Genomic DNA, 25,826 nt, shown 5'->3' with positions numbered 1-25,826 from the left:
CTCGCTTACGGCCTATAATTCATGTGTCACTCTCCTACAAAGTGACTAACAATGCTTGTGTTCTTAGATACTACGAATTATTGACCCATCACACACATTATTTATACATACAAGGTCATTTTTGGTGGAGCAAACTGGGGTAAGTACCATGTCCAACAGTGTGATAGAAGCAGCATTGGAACCTGGGTCCTTCCAGCCACCAGCAACAGCTTTAACCACTACACTACTGGACACTATAGGCAATATGCTAGCAGCTGCCCTATATAACCCCCTACCATTTAAAAAAAGCAATATTCTGCCCACAATGAGTGTTACTCTGCCTCTTTGTGTCTGACTTGACAGCAGCAGTTGAAATGAGCAGTCATGATTTTTCTTTTACAAATAAATTCACTGGGAGCCACTTTTTCCTGCCCACACAACAGGCAGTGATTTCTCCACATTAGTTTCCTTTTTCTTTCTTAGCACTCCTTTGTCATTTGAACATCTCCTCATCGCCAGCCAGCCATCTGACAGCCCAACAGGCACGTCTAAGTCTTGGTGCATATGTCAGTGTGATGATGGGATGGGATGGGAGCAGGGGGCAGGAGCTCCTAGAAAATTTCAATGTGATGGATTGTCATGGCAACACAGAGTGTGGAGACATGGTGACCTTGAGACCCACTCCTGATCTCACCCCAGAGGAGTGTGTTGATTTCTTCATCATCTTCCACGTTGAATTATGGGCAGGGACGGGATGGAACTTTGTGCCCCCAGTCCTGAGCCCAATTCCTGCTGTATTACAACCTGCTGAACATGTGCAGCCATCTGAGTCAATATAGTCATCATGTCAGATGAATCTGGAAACAGGTCACACCAGAGACTGTACGAATGTTTTACCATATTTGTACATGCTGAAAATAATCTGTAGACTGCTGGAAGTGTAATGGTTACAGCTGCTGCTTTTGGGGCCGAAAGTCACATGCTCAGATGTTCTTTCCTGCTGCAGTACCCTTGAACAAGGTACTTACCCTAAATTGCTCCAGTAAAACTACCCAGCTTTTTAAACAGGTAAGTAATTGTAGGTAACTTAACACTGTAAATGAACTAAATGGATGTAGATGATTTGATCTGCTGTACTGATAATCCCTTCTGCTGAAGAGGGGTATGCCGGGCCAGAATTTACCCTGGAAGTATGCAGAACTAGGGTAGGGAACCATGAGCTACCAGTCTATTGAAGTGCAGTCACACAAACACACACAGTCACTCACACATTTGCAAACTGGGCTCAATTTAGAGTCACCGAGCCACTGGAAACAGGACTTGGGACTATGGGTGGAAACCAGAGCACCTGGAGGAAACCCACACAGACAGGGGGAGAACATGCAAACTCTACACAAACTGAACCAGACTTGAAGCAACATCTAAATGCAAAGCCTAGGAGCTATGAAGCACCAGTGCTACCTGCTATGCCACCTGTATCATAAACTATGTTATGTACTGTATGCATCAGTACAACACAGATCAAAACAAAAATTATTAATTTGCAACAAATCTACTTTTCAGATACACTACATTGACGGTGAGCAGCTGTTGAGGAGTTCAGGAAGGACCAGCTTGCACTCCCAATGAAATCCACAGAGATAGAGTATCGAAAGGCAGTAGTTGGTAGTGCAGTAGTTTGAGCAGCTATCTTTGGTTCTGAATTTACTGGTTCAAATCTCATTGACTCCTCTAATACCCTTGAGCAAAGTACTTACCTTAAATTGCTCTGGTAAAATTACCCACCTGTATAAATGGGTAAATAATTGGAAGTAGGTAAATGATGTAAGTTGCTTAGGAAAGAAATGTCTGATAAATGTAATATGAATGCTTGGTCATGACCCCAGTATGAGACAAGGACTTTACTTGTATCATAGACCAAGTCCCAGTGGGAGGGAATAACTGTCATCTTCCTTCGCAGAAATTTTGTCTTGATAAAGTGGCAGGATTCCAGTGAAACATTGCAAACGTCACACAGAGGTCCCTTTTTTCGACCTTGCCGATAAGCTTTTAACCGAGCAGTTCATGAAAGGCCATTTACACTGATCCGCACTCATTTATGTAAAGCACTACGAATATATCTTTCAGTAAAAACCACTTGAATAAACGAGCTTATCCGCATGCGTCTCCACCTGGCGACACCGCTGCCTTCGCCTCCCAGTCGGCCTTCATAAGCAGTTCCGCCGTTTCCAGCACAAACCGCCAGCGAGCAGGTTTCCCTTCTGACACGCACCAGCCTTCGATAGACACTCTCTCCCAGCTGCAGAGCCACGTGCAGAGCCAAAATCTTGTCATAATAGTTTGTCGTACTCTACTGTGTCGCGGAGAAGCTCTAATTGCCGTTGCAGGTTGTATCCTATTGAGGCTGAATTAGTGTTTTTGTTATGCAGATGGGCTCATAATTTGTCTACCTCGGTGAAATAATCTGCGCTTGGCAACCTGCTCATCCCAAGCGATAATGACGATGATAATGCCGATGCCAAATTCCACGGTGACCCGAGCTGCCTCATGCGAAGAGGTGCGCAGCTGTGGTCTTTTTATGGTATTTTCACTTGCAGGATGTCTCGCCATGTGCTCAGAACATATGCAGTGGTCATCTGGATGCTACTGGGACTCTTCTTTGACGAAGAAAAAAGTTTGGGCTTGAAGGTGCTGTAACGTAGGGGTGCGGTGGTGCAGTGGGCTTGGCTGGGTCCTGCTGCGTGGTGGGTCTGGGGTTCAAGTCCTGCTTAGGGTGCCTTGCGATGGATTTGTGTCCCGCCTGGGGTGTGTCCCCTCCCCTCTCGGCTCTGCACCCTGTGTTGCCGGGTTAGGCTCTGGTTTGCTGTAACCCCACTCGGGACATGTGATTTTAGTCTATGTGTGTACTGTAATACACATGTTGGGGTGGCTTTATTACTACTGTATATACTTTACCCTAATAGGCATCAGGCTCGTGACGAAGAATGAACAATGCTGGAAGGTATCTCCAAGGACACATCATATGTGTTTTTAGCAGTTATTAGACACCACATGTCACTACAGGCCACAGTATCAACCCTGCATGCAGGCGGCTCAGGTGTACGGGCCATCTAGTGTTGACCTGGAGATGACATCACCACCCGGTAGCACCCTGAGCGACCAAGCAGCCCTTTTTAGGAACAGCGCTGCTTGCTCCACATGGAGATGGACCTAGAAAAGGTGGTCCAAACAAAGCTCATCTCCCTCAACCATAAACCAGTCCCTCCCATGCAGCCGCTGTGGCAGACTCTACCTATCTCGCATTGGCCTCATCAGCCACCAGCGTGCCTGCAGCAGACGTGGATCCAATCCTTCCTAATCTTCGTTTGCTAAGTCATGCTGAGAGAAACACCATTAAAGAGTTGACATAGGACCTACACTTTAAAATAAAGGTCCCTACCTTGTGTCCCACAATGATCTGTACTGCTGCTGAGCAATACCCTGATGCCTTTAGGTTGTGTGTAGTGTAGTGTGAAGACTCCTTGGACTGGATTGGACTTCCTATCTGAGGGTCCCCGGTTTGAACCCCCCTTCCTGTTGTCGTGACCTTGATTAAGATATTTCCTTCTAACTGTTCAGGTAAACATACCAACTACCCAACCAGCGCTTGTTCCGAGCAGGGCTGCGGCAAGCCGGAGCCTTGCCCAGCAACGCAGGGTGCAGGGCTGAGGGGGGAGAAGGCACACCCAGGGGGGATACCAATCCATCGCAGAGCACCCCAAGCAGGTCTCGAACCCCAGACCTGCTACACAGCAGGCATTGGTCAAAGCAGTTTCACCACCACACCCCCCGGCGTAGTGGGTTAGACCGGGTCCTGCTTTCTGGTGGGTCTGGGGCTCAAGTCCTGCTTGGGGTGCCTTGCGACGGACTGGCGTCCTGTCCTGGGTGTGTCCCCTCCCCCTCCGGCCTTATGCCCTGAGTTGCTGGGTTAGGCTCCGGCTACCCGCAACCCCGTATGGGACAAGCAATTCCGAAAGCGTGTGTGTGCGTGCGTTGGACAACACACACACGTGTCTACAGCCACTTGTCCCAAGCGGGGGGGTCACGGTGAGCCAGAGCCTAGCTCGGCAACACAGGGGTGCGGGACTGAGGGGGGAGGGGACATACCCTGGGTGGGACACCAGTCCACTGCAGGGCACCCTAAGCAGAACTGACATCCTGGATCTGGATCTGCACCCCCCTGCCTTGCACAATGGCATCAGCTAAATAAAATAAAAAATCTAATTAAAAAGCGTACCAAGAGCCAGTTTTCTCCACAGGGTGTTGGGACTCGCTCTCCGTGACAGGGTAAGGAGTTCGGACATCTGGGAGGAGCTCAGAGTAGAGATGCTACTCATTCACATTGAGAGGAGCCAGTTGAGGTGGTATGGGCATCTGATAAGGATGCTCCCTGGGTGCCTCCCTTTGGAGGTATACCAGGCATTGCCAACTGGGACGATGCCCCGAGGTCGGCCCAGGACCCACTGGAGGGATTATATCTCACAGTTGGCCTTGGAAAGGCTGGGGATCCCCCAGGTTGAGCTGGAGGAAGTTGCGGGGAACGGGGCGGCTGGGCCTCTGCTCTCCGTGCTGCCACCGCAACCCTTTTAGGACAAGCGCGACAGAAGATGGATGGATGGATAATTAAAAAGTGCCAGATAAGCTAAAAACAGTAAGGATAATTAATTAAAAGACACGTATAGTGCAGAGCGGAGTTAAACCAGTTCAGTTAATAGATCAGCTGTAGACAAAGAGCAAGTAGAGCGGATCCCAAAGGGCCGCGAATGACAAACCTCGCGCGCTCCGAGACAATTACCGCGGCTGTCGGCCGCTAGATGGCGCTTTCGTAACGCGACGCGCGTGACACGTGAATCCGACCTCCTTCACCTCATTCTTCATTGCAGAAGCGCCTTTTCCCGCGATCCCCAGTAGAATTGAAAAATGCAAATTTGACACGCACATTATGCCTTATTAGGCACAATTTGACTGATTTCCCGGCAACAGATTAACATTAGTGTAAGGGTAAAATGAGTAAGACGATGATTCCCTTTTATCCAAGGGTAGAATAAGCCTTAAGTGATTTTAGAAACTTTGGAAGATAAATGCGGATTTACCTCAACCCAAATTATCATAAAACTAATTAGTGTAAATTTAAGTAATTTCCCCAGTTTTAGTCTAATTCACAAGTAACTAATGCAACCTGTTAACAGATTGCCTTAATATGTCTAGATTTGTTATGAATTCTTCGAGCAGTGTTGTCAGGTCACTTGATGGGTGTATAAATTACTGGAACGTTAACTTCTTAGCAAGAGCGCACAGGTTGGTGCAGACAGCGTTACCGCGCTGCTCGGCAACAGAACACCCACTGCGGAAGACCCACCCACCTTTTTCCTTATTGGCTGGTTCCCCTTGTTTTTAGCCGAATCTTTATCACGATTGGTCACAGGCGACAGCAATCAACCTCCGCCCGGCTCAGGCCAAATATACGCATATTGTTCAATTTATTTCAAAAGTTCTCGAATGATTGAGGTCACCGCTGCGCGTCATCATGAGTTACCCGCCGAAGCGTGACGGAGCTTCATGCGCGTGACGTGAAAAGCGTGCAGAGCGAAGCTGGGGTTCAGGGCGCGAGCGCAGTCCTGCACACAGACATCTGGACGGGGGCAACGCCGCGCGTACGCGCACGCAGACGACCGGCCGAACGAGTCCTGCGAGTGCGCGCGCGAGCGAACGCGAGCGAACGCGAGCGCATCCATTCCAGCCGCGTCAGGTGCGTGATGTCACGCTCCTCGCATCGCGTGGGAAAGCACAGGTGCGAGCCGCCCAAGTTCCACCGCGACACGCGCCGCTGGGACAGACAGGGGGGAATGAATCAGGAGAAGTAGAGAGAAATAAAGGGAAGGAAGGAGAGACCTGCGGACCGCGGCGCGCTGAGGACCCGAAGCTCACAGCCGTTGTTGGGATGTAATTCCAGCCACGCAGTGGAGGAATGACGAGCTGACTGAGTAGACGAGACGCAGTTCGTTGTGGGAAAAACAACTTCTCCTCTCGGGTCTTTTTCGTGTTTTTTCGCCGATAACAAATTTGTGCGTGACAATTTTGCTAGTTTTTTTTTTTCCCTTACGCAGCATCAATTGCATAAGGCTTGTCGGAAAACAACAACTGAGAAAGTGCACAATAATTTCTTGCGACATTCGCAAGACATCCGTGAAGATGTAGCGTCGGAATGACACTTGAATTTTGAGGAGCTCGAGCATCACTGAGGCGCGTTCCCGCTGCCGCGCGCCGCTCACGCTGCGCTCGCGCCTTCGCTTCCCCAGCGTTCGCGCTCCTTCTCAGTTGACGTCGCGAACACCCGAACTAATCAAACATTTATAAGAATACATTTTTTTCGAAAAAAACTCCAGAAGGATGGAAGTGGGCGCGAGTGGGCGGACTGTCTCCCGCGAGCCTCCTCGTCGCCGGGGAAGCGCCGTGCCCTCGTTCGCCTGAGCGCGCCCGCGCGCGTACGACACTGTGTGACCGGACGAGCCCCCGCGTGGATTTATGATGTCCAAGACTCTGAAGAAGAAAAAGCACTGGTCCAGCAAGGTGCAGGAGTGCGCCGTGTCGTGGGGGGGCGGCGCGAGCGAGCTCGCCTCCGTGGTGGAGGTGCGCGGGGGGGCCGAGCTCGGCGAGTTCCCGCACGTGGGCCAGGTGAGGTCCGAGCTGCTCACGTGCCACTTGGGCAAGATCCCCGCCCCGGGGGACGTGCTGCTCGAGGTGAACGGAACCCCGGTGAGCGGCCTCACCAACCGGGACACCCTGGCGGTCATCCGCCACTTTCGGGAGCCCGTCCGACTGAAGACCGTCAAACCAGGTGCGCGCACTCGCCCGCGTTCACCTCCGCGTACGCGCTCCACAGCGCGCCTTGCCTTGCCGCTCAGTCCGAAGTGTTGGACAGCGCTCGTTGATCGTGGCGTTACGGGCGAAGCTCGTCCTCGGAGGGATGCTGAGTGGACGCGCCCACGCAGTGTGTCCTCACGCGCTCCTCATTACCTGGCCCCGTGAGGTGTCATTCAGAAACGCGGCCAGTTAGCGCTCCCTGTTATGCTTTCCGTGAAACCTTTTCCTAACCTTGGAAGTACGGGAGAGCAACCACCTTCACCATGATTTACCCACTGATGCAGCAGGGTATTCTTACTGTACTGATTCGGGGTAAGTACCTTGATCAAGGGTGCTTCAGCAGGAGGGGGGCATCCAGCCCTCAGATGGTAGGGAGACGACACTAAGCAGCACACCAGCCAGCTGCCCTCGGGGCATCCGATCGCATAATGCTTAAAGGTTAGAGGTTCGAATCCCACCTCCAGCTGTCGTACCGTTGAACAAGGTGCTTACCCTGAATTGCTTCAGTAAAATTAGCCAGCTGTATAAATGGGTGAATAATTAGAAGTAATTTAACATTATAGGAGAGCGCAGTGGGTTGGACCGGGTCCTGCTCTCTGATGGGTCTGGGGTTCAAGTCCCGCTTGGGGTGCCTTGCGACGGACTGGCATCCCGTTCTGGCTGTGTCCCCTCCCCCTCCAGCCTTTTGCCCTGTGCTGCCGGGTTAGGCTCTGGTTTGCCGCAACCTCATATGAGACGGGCGGTTTCAGATGTGTGTGTGTGTGTGTGTGTCTGTGTGACAGAGAAAGCAGCAGGACTCAGTTGCCAACCTCTTTCAGTGACCGAGGTTTGAGCTCCAGAGATGACTGGGCATCCGAGTGCAGTCAAGCAGAGTAAAAATAATGTTCTCTGCAGCACTCGCTTTGTATCTATACCACATAAACTGTGCAGGACTGAGCACGGAAATGAAGAATTTTGTTTTTTCACATGCAGACAGAACACGTTTTGACCCACGAATCCCACAATGCAGCCCGTCTTCCTGTCCGATAGAAAATTGTGGAATTATTTGCATTATAAGGTTGGCGCAGTGGGTTTGGTCGGGTCCTGCTCTCTGGTGGGTCTGGGGTTTGAGTCCTGCTTGGGGAGTCCTGCTTGGGGTGGGCATCCTGTCCTGGGTGTGTCCCCTCCCCCTCCAGCCCTACGCCCTGTGTTGCGGTCTTAGGCTCTGGTTCACCGCGACCCTGCTTGGGGCAAGCGGATTCAGACAGTGTGTGTGTGTGTGTGTGTGTGTGTGTGTGTGTTTGCATTATAGGGATTACACAAATTGCAAGCATCTGTAATCTCACAGGGGGGAGGTGCTGTAAAGCACAAGGTCTGGACCCACTATGTATTGTGGTGCCTCCACAGCAGTCCAGCTGCTCACTGATTTCTTGCAGCAGCTCTCAGTTCTCCGTGTCCCACCGACTGAGGCGAATTACCACACCTGCCTGGGAAGGAGAGGTGAAGTACGGTAAATGAAAGAAGAGCTGCCATCAAGACTCTGCTCCGGGACTCCACAACGCTCATTCTAATGGCTCCAGTGCCATAATTCGCCCCCGTCCCGCTCATGTCGTTGGTTGTCAATCTCATTATTATCCTTTTCTCGTATCGTTAGAGATTACAAACCCTCTTTATAGATGGACGAATGAAAATTGAAACAATTCACAGTAACTTTCCACATAATACTGTCCGCAAATCAAAGTGACAGAGCTGAGAAGTTAGAAAATAAATCATTTTTAAAATGTAGCTTTATAATGCAGGTTTGAGTGAGTAAAAGTGCAGATGACTCAGTATACTGTGTGTGTGTGTGTGTGCGTGTGTGTGTGTGTGCTCATGTTAACTCAGAGAAACGCCGTGTGTTAGGTGTGATGTCACTGAGGCCCAGGGAGAAATGGAGACATTCTTGGCATCTCTGTCTCCAATGTAAATGCGATTTACTTGGGGGTTAAGGCATTTTACCATGATGGAGACTGCATTATGGTGACCAGATTGAGACTTGTGACAAATCTTCTAGTGGCAGAAGTGATTGTCTCTGTCCCGCTGAGCTGAGGACAGGAATTTGGCTGCAGGCGCCCCCAGGGTACCCACCGCGCATTCCTTCCTCAAGTTTTTCTGGAGCCTGGAAGTTACTGCTTGCTAGCAGTCAGGGTTGCGTTGCTCCTCCTACGTGCGGTCCAGTGGCCCCACGTGATGGCAGCTCATGCGTCGGAGTAGGTGGAGCTCATGTGGCATAAGAGGACATATGGAACGATGTTCAAAAAAATGTTGCGGGCTTGTAGGTGACCCGGTGGTCTCGACCACTGCTTTTCTCCTCCGCTTCTGCCAAAACCAAAAGGCTCTACTTCCACTTCCCTCCCTCTTTGACTGTGATGAAACAACCTGCTCTGGTTTGATGTCTCAAGTCTAAGTTTAGACCCTGAAGCCTGCGTTGTCTGCTGGGCCCGTGTGTTTTTTTTTTTTTTTCTTTTTTTTTTATAACAGAGCTGTGGCCTCATCTTTAATTCAGGAGACTTGTGCAACTGATGAGAAGAGTTCTGCTCCACCGTGTCTGGGCGGAGAGCTGGGTGTCACCAGAGAGCCGTGTCTTAATCCGTCAGGCACCCCGAGCGTTTCCTCGGTACCACCTCCCCCAACGTCCACCCCCTTGCGGAGACCCAGGCCTCAGGGCTAATCAGTGGAGAGGAGAAGGCCTCTTTGAGTCTGACTGCAAGCTCCATGGGGGGTGGGTGGGTTGGAGGGGTGTATTCTAAGATAGTGCTCCAGGGTAGAGACCCTCTGCTGATGAGGAAGGAGAACAAGAACAAGTCAAGGTTTCTTTTGCACGGAGGATGGGGTGAGTGGCTGGTAGTAAGTCACTTTACCTGTTCTGTCACTCTTTGCACAAATTTACCGTGCGGACGGTCGTATCTGCTCACGCAGTGCGTGATGATAACCATGTTGTTTAGACCGGTTGCCAGGCGACCTTCAGAAGCCATTTCAAGCAAGGCTTTCCGGTCAAGCCACATGCTCGGCCCAACCAAACGGCATTCCGTACATTCAAGACGTGAAAGTAGCACTTTAAAATGGTTTTGCGGAGGACCTTTGGCATGTGCCGAAGGCTCTGGAATGACAGGTCCGTTCAGTCAAGTACAGCCCATGAACCTGTTGATTTGTGTCAGTTGGCTGTGTGTGCAGGTGCCGACGTCGCCGCGTGTCATCGCTGCTGCACACGCCTTAAACCTCGAAAGGTACAAAAGAAAGGCCGATAAATGTTACCCGTGGAAAGAGAGTTAAAGTGTCGGAAAAGAAAGGCTTGACCACAGGGTCGGCGGCGAGTCGGCCGCTTGGATCTCGGATGAACGCTCCATAAATGTCAGCTGCTCTGAATGAGGGTTGTGTTTGTGCTCCGCGTTATGGAAGCTGTTATTAGTATGAAATATAACAGCTTCACACACCTCGGGCTTGCCAGACTGCAACTGAGCGTGTGCGGTGGCCCCGGGCCCTGTGTCGCCGCCTCTCTCTCCTTATTGCTCTGCTCCACTCTCCTTTCCGCCCTTCCTTTGGATTGCTGACCATGATGAGGAGATATTTGCGTGCCCCCTGTGCCGAAGTGGCCTGCCGTCACGGTATCGTACGTAAATGTTGTGCGAGGTGGACGCGCTTAGGCGCGCGATACCGGAGCGCCTACGCTAAGAGCGCCGCTCGGCCTTCGTACGACGCTCTCGGCAGTCCCGTGACTGCGAGGGAGGAAGGCATAAAAACGGGATTAAAGTACAGGCCGTGAAGATAGGGTTCCTTTGGAGGAGGGCCCCCGGGTTCGACAAACGTATGTCCTCGCTAAGGTGCTAAGAATGCCTGATTCCAGTGGCCCTCTTGAAAGATTGAATTTTTGGGGACACAGTTGGAGGAGGGTAGTAGAACTATATCCCATAGAGAGACAATGGTCAAACAGAACATACTGTTTAACAGGTGGCTTGCCTTCACCTGCAACGTTTCCCCCGATAACAGTTGTGTACCTGATGGTATTGCATCGATATGAGCGCTTTCCGCTCTGTGTAACAGTTCTGATAGGACACCGATACTTGTTCCTCTACGTTGTGGCATCTGTGATTTTCTCAGACTGACAGTTTTGTCAGGAAAGGCGGAGGGAATAAAGACACTGAGCTGATCCTCTTGTCCTTCTAACCCATTGTTTTACTGTCCTTTTGTGCACTCCGTGTTGCGAGGTTACAGTTATCTGTTCTCGTTTTACCCATTTTACATGTTTATAACCTTTCTTATATTTCTGCTTTATTGTATCTTCATGCTTTTAACCTGTAAGTCACTTTGTAGGAAGGCACCTGCTGAGTGAATAAAAGAATTGAAAGCAGTTGGGATATTTAATCCTTTTTTTCAGCTGGGTGCCTTAATACAGTATTGCAGTAGTTTCTCAGAAGATAATGTGTTTTATTCATTTTTCTCACTCAATTCACTAATCCCGATGTACCTGCAGACTCGCATGGCGTCAGTTAATTTAGTAAAATATTTTCTAAAGAAATCCGCCTTTCTGCGTTTTCCTCTTATGTATTGAAGTCGCTCTCAAATCATATTAGCTGTTTTCTTTATGTGAGAGTGAATGTTTTCGTATTAAGATCTGGGATTAAGTTACTTAGAGCTGGAGTTTCATATCGGTTTAATATCAGTGATTTAGGGTCAGATATGGAATTCATTGACTTGGTTGCAATATTGAGCCCGACACTATGAGACGACCAGGAATACATTTTTTTGGCCATTGATACTGCAATATGAAAAATATTTTCAGTTGTCTGTGAAAAAAAATTCATTTCACTTTATCTCTGATGCAAGTTTAAAAAAAAAATGATGTAACCTATTGCTTTTTTTTTTCTCCGTGAAAACCCAGGGGCAGCCCTTTGTCCGCGTTCCATGTAATACGGGTTCCTGGTAATGAGGAAAAATAAAAATTATAGTAATATAATTTAGAACCTGAATTTACTGTTAGTGCTTCCCCGCTGCTGATCGGTGGATTGTATTTAGAGGTCATGTTCGAATCTCACAAAGGCGCTGGAGCTCGTCGCACAGTCGGATACAAGCTGCCGCAAAACTAGAACGTGGCAATTAATGTGCGAGAACCTCGCGACGGCCGAGCTGCCGGCTCGCGGCCCTTCCTATTATAATGCCTCTCATTAGCGTCTCCCCTCTGCCTTCCGCCTCCTAAATCAGGTCACATTTACAAGTGCTTTCTGAACGAGCACGCCGCATGCGAAACCGATTGTCTGCAAAGGATGCGGTTGCCGTGTCAACGGGTACGGAGGAGATCAACTGCAGGGCGGTGAAAAATGGGCCTTTTCAGAGCCCCCGTGTCTGTCGGCCGAGGACTCGGAGCATTTTGACAGAACCGTGTCCAAAGGGCGCTGTGCAAATGAGGCCTGTGTCCTTCGCGGTGAGTGCCGCCTGCAGCACCGCCTCGTTGGCCCGTTTAGGGGTGATTCGCAGTGTCGAGGTACAGAAGCTATAGAACCTTCCTTTGTGGATCCCCCCCCCCCAATCCTGAGAGGCCTCGAGTTTACAAGCGTGTACCTGCTAAGCCTTTTTGCTGCAATTACTTGCCAGACACGTAGCATTTACATTTATCTTTATTCATTTAGCAGATGCGCTGATCCGGAACAAATTAAATTTCCGTTAAAGCACCATTAACTAGTGATATACCATGCAACAGTAAAGGTAACAAGATAAGTTTCAAAATATACGTATATAATTCTGTTTATGTAGTCAATGACCTTTCTAATCAAGCTTGAACGTGCAAACATGCATTTTCAGTTGAATAGCCTCACCATTTGTTAGTACATGGTACGTTAGTACGTTAGTGTGTTCTTAGTGTTAAATGACCGAAGATCAGTGCTTCACCACAAGTTTTGTTTCATTAATTCATTTCGTAACCGTTCGTTACATTATACGATGTTGGGAAAGGCTTGTAAATGTATATAAGGTCGTAAACCTACATAGAGCTCATTGGAAGTCGCTTTGGAGAAAAGCGTCTGCTAAATAAATAAATGTAAATATAAATTAATGTAAACTTGACAGTCTTTTGGTTCCAAGTACATCTCCTTACTTGCTGTACTGTCTACAGTCTTAAAGATGACTTTTCACAAATGAAGAATGTGACATATTTTGGAAAGGATGGCGTAGTGGTTAAGAGTCTGGATTCTTGATTGTAGACCTGGCTGATGAAGTCACTGGGACAGCCTGCTGAGAAAGTTACTTCTCCTAAATTGCAAGGAAATGTAAATAACACAACGCAACAACATTTTTCAAAGTTCTTAGTAATGTCGAATTTTTTTTTTTTTTTTTTTTGCATTGATTGTGATTACCGATTAGAAAAACAACTTCTAGAGTGTCATTTTTGTTTTGTACTTTACAGCCATTGGAAGATACTAGAAGGCATCAGAACATTCTAGAACGCATCAGATCCTAAAAAGTACTGGAATGTTCGGTGGAATGTTTGGAACCCAGTGCCAAGATTTGCTAATGTCAAGAATGTGGAATATTTTTTATAAATCTGACATTACATTTACATTACATTTACTCATTTAGCAGATGCTTTTCTCCAAAGCAACATACATCTCAGCAAAAATACAATTTGTGCATTACATTAAGGGAAAGAGACATAGCTGCAGACATGTGGTTCTTAAGTAAACCTAGTTTGTTACTTTCCACTTGATGCACCGGTGTTCATTGATCGAGTAGGTGCATAAAACGCAGGATAGATTAATCCTGATGACCTCCTACAATTTTTTTATTTTTTATTTTTTAAGAATAACGTGTGCACACATACACACACAGTCTGAACTGCTTGTCCCATACAGAGTCACGGGGAGCTGGAGCCTAATCCAGCAACACACGGCATAAGGCTGGAGGGGGATGGGACATACCCAGGAAAGGACACCAATCCATCGCAAGGCACCCCAAGCGGGACTCAAACCCCAGACCTGCCAGAGAGCAGGGCCTAGTCCAACCCACTGCACCACCACACCCCCTGTCACCAATAAAAAATTACATACAATACAGGAGTAGCGGCTGTGTGAAGGCCTGTTTGGAGAAGATCATAAAGTTATGGTGCATGAACATTTACACCATACGTGAGCTGGAGAGATCAGGGGGTAGTGAGTCTGGAAAAGGTGAGTTTTCAGACCCTTCTTGAATGTAGACAGAGTTTCAGCAGTCCTGAGTGAAAGGGGGAGGTCATTCCACCACAACGGAGCCAGAACCGAGAACCTCCGTGCTTTACCTTTCGACATATAATACGAACTAACGCCGGATGTATGATTAATGTAACAAAATAATGGAAAATGCAAAAAAATCGACAAAAGAAATTTTTTTTGTTCCTTCAGGACTGTGTGGGGCAGGTGGACGCAGGCATTTGGGTACTTGTACGGTGCGGTCGAAGGAACTTGCCTTAAATGGCTTGTATGATTCAAAACCACACACACGTTAAGAACAAGGAGACAGTGACACAGGGTGCGATGGGCAACCTCAATTACATCTTTCACTAGCTGCAGGCTCATGTTAATTTTCATGCTCACTGTATGTTTCCTTTTAATTAGTTTCTACAAGAATGTTAAGCTGATGTTCGTGATGCAGTTGAAAAATGTAGTTATTAATTTTCATCTTGGATTGTTTTCATTATGATGTATTTGGATTGTTGATTCGGTTCATTTTAAGCTGTCAATACAGTATGCAGTTAGATGGTTTGCATCCTAGTGGGATTTATTGAAAAGTGGATACGTTCACATTATACAACTAAAAATGATGTATCTTTTCATTGGGTACTGAGTCCCGGCTCATAGATGACTTGATTATATGTGATCAGAGTGGCAATTTACATAGTCAGTACTGTGAGAGGGAAACATATGTTCTCACTAAATGCAAATATTTTACATACCAATCCTTGCGCCCTTCTAATTTTTCAGAACAAGAGAAGAGTGCTGGTGCTGTTCCCACATTAGTTCACCCAGTTAAACCAAGTCTTGTTGTTATGAAAATGTCGCAAAGGCTGCCTGCGTCAGAGTTAGGGGAACACAAGACAATAAGCAGCTTTTTGGGTCACTGCTTTGGCCGTTGGAGTGGTCGTTTGGATTTCACAGCGCTTCTTCGGGAGTTAATTTTGGCAGAATTTGGCCTAATGAGCAATAATGGAGAAGAGGAGCCCACTTTGCACGTAAGAAAACCTGAACATCTATTCCAGGTCTCTGGATTGCTGCAAATGCGTGTGGTGTCAGGTGCTTTTATTGGATTGCTTTTTCAGAGCTTGGAGTGTAAACACGGAGCTCCCTCTGTTTCTGCTAATGGCTCTGTCATGGCTGTGCAGCAGTGCAACAGTGCAGCTCACACCAGTGGGTGGGTCAATTTGCAGATGTTGATGCCGGTACCACTTTTGGAGCCGCTCCCAGACCACGTCACTCGTGCCTCTTGGACTAAGGTGGCAGGAGTTGATGACCTTCCTGAATGATTTTTCCATGCTTCTGTGCCTAAGCCAGTCATGGTACAGCTGACCTCCGCAGCCATCGACCAGCACTGGTCACGTTTCAGAACCTGAAGCCAACACTGGTCATGTTTTGAAAAGAGGCATCCAGCCCTCTATCCATCCATCCATCCATCGTAGTGGTGAAACTTTCTTGCCCTTTCAGATGCCTTCTTCATAGAACTTGATTTTTCTCTTGTTTGTGACACTATAAGAACACATCCATATGCGCAGGGTTACTTCTTTCTATTTTACTAGTGCAGCTGGATATCCTTTTAACACAACATACTCTGTCCAGTCATTACTGTCCATCATACCTATGACTCCATGCGTACTTACAATTCATGAGAATTTGACTGATGTCTGCAGTCTTGTTTTGTTGAGTTAGGGGAATGTTGCGATGACCACACTGATGAGCTAAATCTCTTTTTTTTTTTTGGCCATGTGCCCTTCGCACACTGTGTATGCTACAACTTCTCTTGATGAGATTGTGGTCCTCTATAAATGGTTTATGTCTAATGCCGGCAGATATTCAAATCATAATGCGTAGTCATATGCTGTGGCCCATCTATGCATCATAGAGAGGTTTTCTCATTTCTTTGAATCCATGCATGGATGTGCATCATACAGACTGTTAGAAGTCTTGCAGGACAGAGTTTGGCACCGGGTGTTGTTGCCATGATGTCAGCAGTGGGTGATGGGTGAAAAGGAAAAATCTATGAGCTGGACAGGTGCAGTATGGGGTTTGTGATGTAGAATTGGCAGGAGAGGGAGGGGATTAGATTGAGGGAGATGTTTGCAAATAAAGAGAAGATGAATGCAAGTGATAGAAGGAAAGATTCCTTCATTGGGATCTCAGTTGAAGCTGAAGAGAGCTGAGTGGAAAATCAGACTGGAGAGGAGTCCATGCAGTTCTTACAGGTGCTGAAGGTGCTGCCTAACCTGTTCAGCCAATCCAAGGATAGCAGAGAAGACGGGTACCTGGGATATCTGGTGGGAAATTGTCGTATTTACCTGCACCCCAGCAGCTCAGAAACAGCTTTTGTTTTGTTTATTTATTTATTTTTGCAGTGACTGAAAGCAGATTACAAATGCAAATGAATTGGAACAAAGCAAACATCAGCACTTGCATTATAACTGCTGGCTGATGTTCTCGAATGGCTCAATGCTTGCCCTGGGTGCCATAGATGGCAAGATGCCAGCACCACCCCAGATGTTTGGTTACTCCTACCTGCGTTTGGCACCATAGAGTAGTGTCAGGAGAGCAGTTAACTCAGCTGAGCCTCAATTGCCCTGGACAACGATCCCAGTGCAATCTGGGCTGCCAGTAAACAGACAAGGAATCATCAGCAGAGCTTTTCCTTTGATAATGCAGTTTTGTTTGCTGGGACAAAATTGCAAATCCCTTTTTTCTCATCATTATGACCTCTGATGATGCCCCTAGTTTTTCCGTCATCCATAGGTGGTGATCTGCTGTTTTTTTTTTTTTTTTTTTTTTTTTCTTGCTGATGGTTTGATTGTGTTGTTGAGTTGTGCTGAGTTTGTTGGGAATCTAGAGACTCGTGTCCCCAGGCCTCCGGTAATGAAAACTCTACACGGAAACGCAATCGCGGGCGCTGTCACATCCGATCCGAACACGCTCCATCAACTGTCGGTGCCTGGACAGCTGTGTGAACCTTGCTACTTAGAGGAGCTGCTTCTAATCTCTCTGGAGGGTCCTGATGAGCCGAAAATCCAAGGAAAAAAAAATGGACAAGATCCATCTTCCATCTATAAAATTGATTTCTCGCTCTCTCTCTCTCACACACGCACGCACGCACGCACGCACGCACGCACGCATCTGAACTCATGCATTCTGTAATGACCCCAGGCACATGGCGTTGTTCAAACTGTCCGAGGCAGGCGGCGGGGACACCCAAAGGCTTTATGCAATCGATCCTAATTCTTTGCGATCTGCTCTTGTTGCGTCTCCTCGCACTTTGCTCTTCCAGAGCCCTCGGCCCTGTTCTCTCCTCACATTCTTCCGCACAGAGGTCCTAGCTGTTTTGCCGAAATAAACCCTTAAGAAACCCACAGAATTACACAAATATCTCTGGCCATCAGTCAGATCCTTCTCTTTCTTTCACATTGACATTTTCGTCAGACACGTGCTGTAGCTGACAGTGTTACTGAGCGCTACCTGAAACACAGTGCCTCTATTATGGCAGGATCCAACAGTAGGAAAGCACCTATAATACCCTAGTATTAACCCCAGTGAGGCTCTTGTTACTAAGGAAAGTACCCCAATGGCCAGGAAAGATTTTCATGTTCTCATGAGAATTGGGGTTTGTTTAGGGCTCCAGTCTTGCACACACGATTCTATCAGTCTACTGGATGGACCCGAGCTCCCGTCAGCTCTGCGGAGCCTGAAGCTGGCCACAGGCGCTGTGGGAGACGGAGCCGGCACTTGACAACCGGGCGAATTCAGACCCTGGGAATACGTAAGCTTTCGCAAACAGGGAGCAATGGACTAATGGCAGCCGCCGAGGGACTGAGGGAGAGGGATAGAGGTTTTTTTTTTTTTTTGGGGTGCGTTATCAAGTGTGTCAACCAGGGAGATCTTGCAGCACCTGTGGTCCACATCTCCAAAAAACACAACTAACGCATCTTATTCTCTCGGCTCCGCATAATATTCAGTTTTCAGCAGACCTTGTTTAATGGGATGGCAGCGCTTTGCCCTGCAGAACTGCTGCGGCATCTTCCCATGCCTCGATTTTTTTTTTGAAACTGCAGTTGCCTACACAGAACAGCATAAAGAAGTCTTTCCAAAATGAAAAACAACTCCATCGCATTGACACATCATGCCAAAAATAGCACGTTGCAGACTGCATTCATTTTAAACCAACAATAAGTTGTACGTGCTCACTTGAAATGCAGAGAACTTTATTTATTTAGATTATGTTAATAGAAGAAGACCTCGAAAGGAGGCCTTTCAGAACCGATCTTTAACATAATTGGCAAGTGCATTGTCTTTCTCCGGGTCCACGTGTTCATTGAAGACTTTGAAAACTGCATCACAGTTGAACGATTCTACTTTATAAGCCTCGTCATTGCTTTGTCACGGCGGACAGACTTCCAGCTGCAGAGCCATCAGGTGTCTGGAAAGGGAGGTTTTTTTTCTTTTTTTTTTAATATCGACTTGCTGCCCCAGAGCTTGATATTTCCCTGACTCTGTTGCAAGGCTGGATTTGTGCTGTTTGTCAGAGAACTCGCACTGCACAACATCAGCACTGCGTGACAGAGATGGAGCGCAGCCGTATGGTCCCCTTGCGCAAAGCCATTTCCATCAAAACAATTCAATCATCCGCCCGAGACAAGGATTTATCAGCACCGATACGCAGATGTTCGCAGGTGAAATTCTATAAATAAATATGAAATTCCCAGAGTGCATTTTGAACATCCGTTGAAATCTTTTTTGCACCTGTTCATTTATTTGCTTAGAACAGTCATCCTTTTGTGATCTGTGCCACTGGCAGGCATGGGACAATCGCTGAATGAGAATGTGACAACATATAATTTTCCCATGGAAAATGTTTTATTTATTTCTTTATTTCAGGATGTGTTTTCCGAGCAAAAGTCACGTGTGTCCACTGCCCCGCGATTTCAGCACGAGATCACAGATTACAGAGATGACAGTCTTCATTTTTTTCTATGACTCATGCCTGTTAGAACGTTTCGCTGCCGAATGTCATCCAAACAATGGTGAATAAGTGTATTTCGAGATCTTCGCAGCCATGTGTTCCTCAATATTGCAAGCAACTTTTGACTCGAAAGTTCCCAGGCCCTTCCTTACTAGTCTGCAGAGGACAGGGCACCCATCTGCCCCCTGTCTAAGCATACCTGCTCTCTTAACCTGCCTACCTACACTGTACCTAGCATGACTAAACCCACCAAACCCCAAACACCCCAGGCCAAGTGCTCCTTTTAAACAGTGTTTAAGGTCTGGTCCTTTAGACCAGCTGTTTGCGCAGGAAAAATGTCTGGGGCTCCGCGTGGGGTGACCACACGTCCAAATGCATGTGGCGTCTGGCCCTGACCTTGGGGCTGGGGTGATGTGGTAAATGTGTGTAGAGTCACATCTCGGGTTTCCGGTCATGTCAAGGGAGCCTCAGTCAACCCCTCTGCCGCGCTGCTCTCGCAGGCTGGGTGATGCTCTTGTCTCTGACCCCCCTGGGGAACTCAGGCTCTGCGAGAGCTTCCTCCCCAGGCCTCATAACACTCATAACTGGGGAGTGCGTATATGCTTCCAGAATGCTTTCTCACGAATGGTAGTGCGTGTGGTGAGAGTCACTGGTCTGCACACCTCTTAAGATGCATGTGAAGAGGCTGCTGTTAAAGGTTACCTTATAATATCCCTTTTAAAGACTTCGGAGCAGCTCCCAGTCAAGCTTTAGTAGTGTCAGTTAAGACTGCTTTGGAGGATTAAGGGAACGAGGTAAAATATATGGGACAAAGTAGATTATTCTGTGAATATGCCTCTTTTGTGTTCAGCAGCAGTTTGATCTTGTGCCCCTGTGACCGCACGTTTGGCTGCACGTTCAAATCCTTCGTGCAGGGGGGCGGGGACTGCTGTTGGCTTTCCAGGTAACGTGCTCAACCTGAATATACAGCTGTGTAATAACATAGTATTGTAATCTATTAACATTGCTTTTGATAGAGGTTTTGTTAGTGTTATGCCCTGGTGTCTTACTCTAGACTACCATGGTGCAATTACTGAACAATTTCACTGCACATAACACATTGTCCTGAAGCTTGGATGCATTGCCATGGAAACAGATGCCAAGGCTAAGCTTGTCCTTTTCAAAAGTTTGGCTTCAGGGTTGAGCCACTTCGTGCCAGGATTGTAGGGTTGGGGACTTTGATTGGTTCAGGATGGGTCATAATTCATCCGTCTGCTGGGCTGGGAAAGCAGGAATGTGCGGGCTGAATTCGAGTGCTCTACCGTTGAGTGTCCGTATTCAGTATCCCCCAGGCTAGCGCAAGGATGTCAGGGCACTGGGCAGGTACACCTCACTACAGCATGTCAAGATGGTCAAGGGATTGTGTTTTACAGTGGGCTTTGGGATCTCTCGGCCAGTTCTTCCATATCTGTCAATGGGCAGATTCGTATTGTGTCAGTATAGTCGGGAATAAACAGGTATCTTAGTTCACATCTGATGGGAAAACCAAGACTCTTTAATTCAGCTTATTGCATTGAGGAACTGCTCCCTCTTGGGGAAAGTACCACTGTGACGGTGCTGTTGGTGGGGTTCACGGAACAGCAGACGGAATGCGGACTGCCGGAATGCTCAAAATGGAGACGCAAGCGCACATTTTGGAGAATCCGGTCCAGTCCGACTCGGCGCATTCCGAAACTCACTGTGAGTCAGCATCTGCACGCCATGGTGTTTTCATTCGGCTGTAGCGTTTCACACCCAGCCTCGAGTTATCAGCCTGAAGAAATGAGTAAAGCCCTAAGACGGCAGAGTAGGGAAGGCATTGCAGTGAGAAGTCAGCAGCGCTTGCAACTTCAACAAAGTAATTTACAGGCAAATTGTTAAAATGCTGTTTTTTTCTTTTTTTTGCCAGAGTTAAAAGTATTTCTTGGTGGTCAGTCCTTATTTTATTTCCAACCTTTGGCTAATTTTTATGCTTATTCAATTAGCAGATGCTTTTCTTCAAAGCAACTTATAATATTAATCCGTTTACAATTTTTTTTTTACTCAAGGATACCGCAGTAGAAGGTAGACGCTAAATCTGTGACCTCCGAGCCCAAAGATAGCAGCTCCAACCACTGAACTACCTGCCGCCCTGCACATGGTTTTGTAATGAAATATGACCCATATGAATTATGAAAAGGTACATGGTTTATGGCCTTTTCTACTTGAAATCACTTTTATGTTCATCAGGAGGCTCTGAGTCCTTCTCATGTTCTTAGTGTCCTTACCAACATCTAGATGAGTTCACTTTCCTTGGGCTCCAGAATCCTCTATTATCCAAGCACTCAGAGAAAAGCAGACAGCAGGATACTTTCCCCTTCCTTCCTTCCTTCCTTCCTTCCTTCTCTATGGCACAATATTTGCCTTTTACATTTTCAAGCACTTGAGCGATTGAAAAATTTAATCTTTGGATCCCAAAGGTAGTTTGACCTCAAGACATGAGGTGCCATGGTGACAATCTTGCCTAATACATGTTCTGACGAGGCATATGCACACATTCTGGTACGCAAGGTCATTTTTTGATAAGTTTAATTTGACAAAATGCCACAGATAGTTGTTTGTGCACCTTGGTTCAGAGACCTCACCGTGTCTTTGGTTCCCATCGGTGGAACACGACAGCGGTTACCAACAATAAGGCAAAGAACCTTCTTCCATTTAGTGCTCTTCTACATGAAGCACACCTACTGCATCTTTCTCTTAAAAGGGGCTTATGCCAGATTACTGTCAAGTGGTGTATATTCAGACTCAGTCTAGAGGCTTATAATGCTTTATAAATTAAGAGGTCGTTCAGAACACAAACAGCCTGCACAGCAAGGCTCACAGGACCAGGGTCGGGAAACAGTTATTTAATCAACTAATATTGTGATTTATTCCGAGCTCCTCTTCTACTGCTGCATGTGAGTAGTGTTAATGCATTCAGTCGCACAGAGTTTTGTAGCTTTTCTATGCTGGTGAACAGGAGGGGTGACCAACTCTCAGCATGTGCTTTTGGTGAACGACACACGGTCACATCAAGTACAGCATCAGCAGAACTTAAAAGGATGCAGTCAAAATGTAAAGTTACAGCTGTTTGAGAAATGCCTTGTGTCCACGGAAGTAGGACTTGGAGTGCTGCGAGTGCGTTGCGTTTAATGATAACTGTTTCCACGACTGAATGCTTTGAGTTACGAAAAGTTGCATCCATGTGATGAGGGTACTGTCTGGATGCGCATAATCAGTCTTGTTATTAATAACTTTGATACTCTCCATAGAATTGTTCCACAAGTTTTATAGACCACTTTGAGAGCTTGATGTGACCCAGTCTCCTACCCAAACCCTTCCCTGCATACAGATGAGTTCTCCCCTTGACCTTGACCTTGCCCAGCACTGTGCCCTGTCAGCTCCCTCTACAGTCAGGCCAGTTTCACTGCTTTTGTGGTAGATGATATGGTCCTGCAGAGTGCCTGTCTTTTTTGTCTGTAAGAACCTTTTACTGAGAGATCGAGATGAAAGTGGAGGGATAATGAATAAAAAGGTCACTGGAAAGGGTCATAGCTGAATATGAATATGGATGAATAATGGTAAGGAGACACAAGGAGAAAAGACCGGGATGCTGAGGAGAAGAGAATGTGCCCAAAGCCTCCAGGCTCCTCCCCGTCCTTCTGACCGATGAGTGCCCCCCCACCCTAACTGGCTCTTAAGAGAGCCGGAGAGCGGCCCCGTTCAGAGGCTATTTCTGGCTGGGCGCTGGCGCTCTCCCGTCAGCCGCTGACGTGGTGATGCGAGGTGGCGGTGCGCAGAAGCGGCGTGGCTTTCCGCTCCACAGCTTTCCTACCACCCCCACCCCAGATCTCCCAGCACAGCGACAGGAGGCAGAGGAGCAGAGGAAGATCAGCCTCTGCTCCAGTGAGCCTTCATTCTCCTTCCTTTCTCACTTCTTCGACTGCATGGATGTAAATTGACCCGGATTCACGTTATCAATCAGTGAATTCATTGCTTCTTATCAGATGTATTGATGTAATTTAATTAAGCCAACATGCTGTTTCACGCTTTACCCATGTACTGAGTTCAGAGTTTTACCAGGGTAAAATCTTTCTTGAGAGCACAGTAAGATGGCCTGTCCTGAGAACTGAACTGGGAACCTTCTAGCCCCGAGTCAAGCACTTTTGTACAGCGATACCTGCTGTTTGCTGTTGGCAAGGGCAGCATTTATTATGATCATGAAGCTTTGTCGTTTTTTCAGTGGAAGGAATGTTGGCGTTAAGATGGGTTGACGTCAGAAGAACATTCAACTTTTAGTTTCCTTTTAATGTACAGTTGTGTATTTAAAGAAGAGATGAAATCAAATGAAAGAGTAAAAAAAAAATCAATCCTCTTGCTAACAGTGCTGCATGGGGCAGAGTAGCAGTCGGGGTGGATTCCTCACTTAGAGGTCAAAGGGCATAAGGGTCATTTTGCCAAATTAGGATTAGCTCATGGCCAAGAGGGAGAGAAGCTGAGACAGTTGCAGTGGATCAGGCTCTTTAAGTTGACTTGCTGCTTTTCCCATGAATTCCCCCTTGAGCACTGGCTTCACATTCTGTAACCCTGCATTGGCTGCTCTGTGCACATCGTGGCCTGGGAACGAGCAGGAAGTGCCACCTGCGCAGGGGATGAGCAGGGGAAGGGAATCCCTCGCTCGAGAGGCCTCCACTTCGGCCACGTGCCGGAACGTGTTTGTCTGTGAAGAGCTGTGAAACCCCCTGCCCACGCGTAGCTTCGGGGTGTCAATGAGAAGACGCAGCCAGCGCTCTAAGCTTATAACACCCTGAACACTTCTCACCGGAAACGTCATTCTGCTTGTCAGTCAGCTCGGCTGGCTCTCATCCAAGCTAAGAAGCGATGGATTCTAATTGATTTGCGAACTGGGTCTGATGACTGGATGCGAAAAAGGTCATTTAATAAGAGCGTGATGCAGACATCTCCGCTGCTGTGTTGATGTGTCAGTAGGTTGTTTGTTCAGTAAGTAAGTCTTTGTTCAGCTAAGGCAGAGGCGCTTTAAGAGGCTTACTAATAACTGTAGGGATGAGCCATTGGTATCAGCTTAGTCTTGGGAGTCTCTACAGGACAGGTCAGGGTGATGTCCTTCCAGAGTCCTGCATTCTCTGCCCGTCTCCCAGGAGGCGGCGGTGTTCCCTCCGTTCGCAGCATCCCCTCTCTTTCACTCTAGCATTTCCAGGACTTCCGCTCCCCCTCTATTACATAACAACCAAATTCCTACCGAGGCCAGTCGGTGACAAGGTTGTACCCTAATCTGTGCCTTTCCGTTGTTTGCCAGTGTGCCGTTCAATGCTTTCTTCTAGTTTTAAGCCTTTGAAAAACAGGAAACCTGGGTTTCACTTGAATGAGGCCTCTGCAGCACAAGAAACTGAATAATAAGGGGCCTCAGGGTTTTGTTTTAGGTGTATTTTGGTTTTTGTTGTTGGATTTGTTGCATGGGGCAGGAAATACTACATTGGGGTGTGAAACAGGTCATTTCGTCTCTTCTTTTAACAGCACTAGAGTTTGACCCCAGTCTCATTTGATAGTAATAGCCAATAATTTGGGGGTTAGGTGGGTGTGGCAATCGTGGTTTAACACGGTGAGCTCTGATGGAATTACATGTCCGCTCACTGGTGGTTAGGGTTTGGAGTGGAAACAAAGATTCCCCAAGACTGCGTAGATTCTCATGCAGATACATGGAGCTGGGAGCAAGAGAATCTTTTGAAAGGAAGAAAGTTTTGTTCATCACTGACAGATACTCGACGGCCTTGCTTTTATGATACAAATTAGGATTAGGACATTGAGAAGGTCAGTGACTGATATGACCCAATGGAGTCTTTCCTGAGCTTTCCATGTGGTTCGGGCAGCAGACGGTCTCTTCGCTGAGACTCAATCGGCCCGGACAGCTGGGTCTCCATAGGTGCCTTGGTGCCAGCGGTCCCATCCTCTGCCATGCAAACAACAGTGTGAAAAGAACGATATCATTTTGGCACAAAGTGTATCAGAGGATGACAAACATGCTCCAGGCTGGCTCTGGGGTGTAGCGGTTAGCTGAGTCTCATGCAAAATTGGAAGCAATTGTATTTGGGTGACAATCAGAACAAATACAGAGTCCGTCAAACTGCATTTAAGAAAGCAGAAGCAGCAACAAATGCCTCAGGAGGGTTTGTGTGAGTCTGTGTAGAGCGGTCTGTCTGGACTCGTCTTCGGTTCGGCTGCAGAAGGCACGCTGCTGAAGGTCACTGCTCTTTGGGACTTAGCTCAAAATTCACCGTTGGCATTTTTCATTTCTTTACAATTGTCTCCACACCATTCCTGTTGGGTACTGCTGCTTGTTCCCGCTGAACGGACTGGACAAGTGACCACGGTTTTCACAGGACCGTATCTGCAAACAGGGCCGTTTTAGTAAATGCTTCCAGATCTATGAATCACGTCAAGACTTGTCTGCTTCCCGTAACCAAGAATTTACATTTTTTTGTAATATAAAACCAGTTGTTGTTGTCTATCTGAGATTATTAAAAAAAAGCTCTTTGTGTTTAAAGGCATCTTCAGGCAGTGTGGCAAACACCGGGCCTCAAGGAGTGGCAGCAATTCCCAGCTGCAGTGCTGCTTGAAAGTAGGTGAACCCTGTAGGGATGAACATCATCATTCTTGTTTAAAATATTAAACTTATAAAATCTGAACGTTATATT

General features: G+C 47.4%; 1 protein-coding gene across 3 annotated transcripts in view; it reads left to right on the top strand.

Annotated features, from left to right (window-relative positions):
- The first annotated feature begins 5,604 nt into the window (after window positions 1-5,604).
- Window positions 5,605-25,826, top strand: part of LOC108918519 (membrane-associated guanylate kinase, WW and PDZ domain-containing protein 3-like) — a 109,958-nt gene continuing 89,736 nt past the window's right edge. For 2 of the 3 annotated variants that reach the window (XM_018725859.2, XM_018725858.2), the window contains exon 1: window positions 5,605-6,856. In XM_018725859.2, coding sequence (XP_018581375.2) covers window positions 6,544-6,856 — 313 coding nt within the window. In that variant the 5' untranslated portion in view covers window positions 5,605-6,543. Of the gene's footprint in view, window positions 6,857-25,676; window positions 25,751-25,826 lie in introns of all 3 variants that reach the window. The other variant, XM_018725861.2, reaches the window with a different exon arrangement.

This window comes from Scleropages formosus, chromosome 22 (genome assembly GCF_900964775.1).
Source record: "Scleropages formosus chromosome 22, fSclFor1.1, whole genome shotgun sequence".
Taxonomy (NCBI): Eukaryota; Metazoa; Chordata; class Actinopteri; order Osteoglossiformes; family Osteoglossidae; genus Scleropages; species Scleropages formosus.
This window is presented reverse-complemented; position numbering and strand designations above follow the sequence as displayed.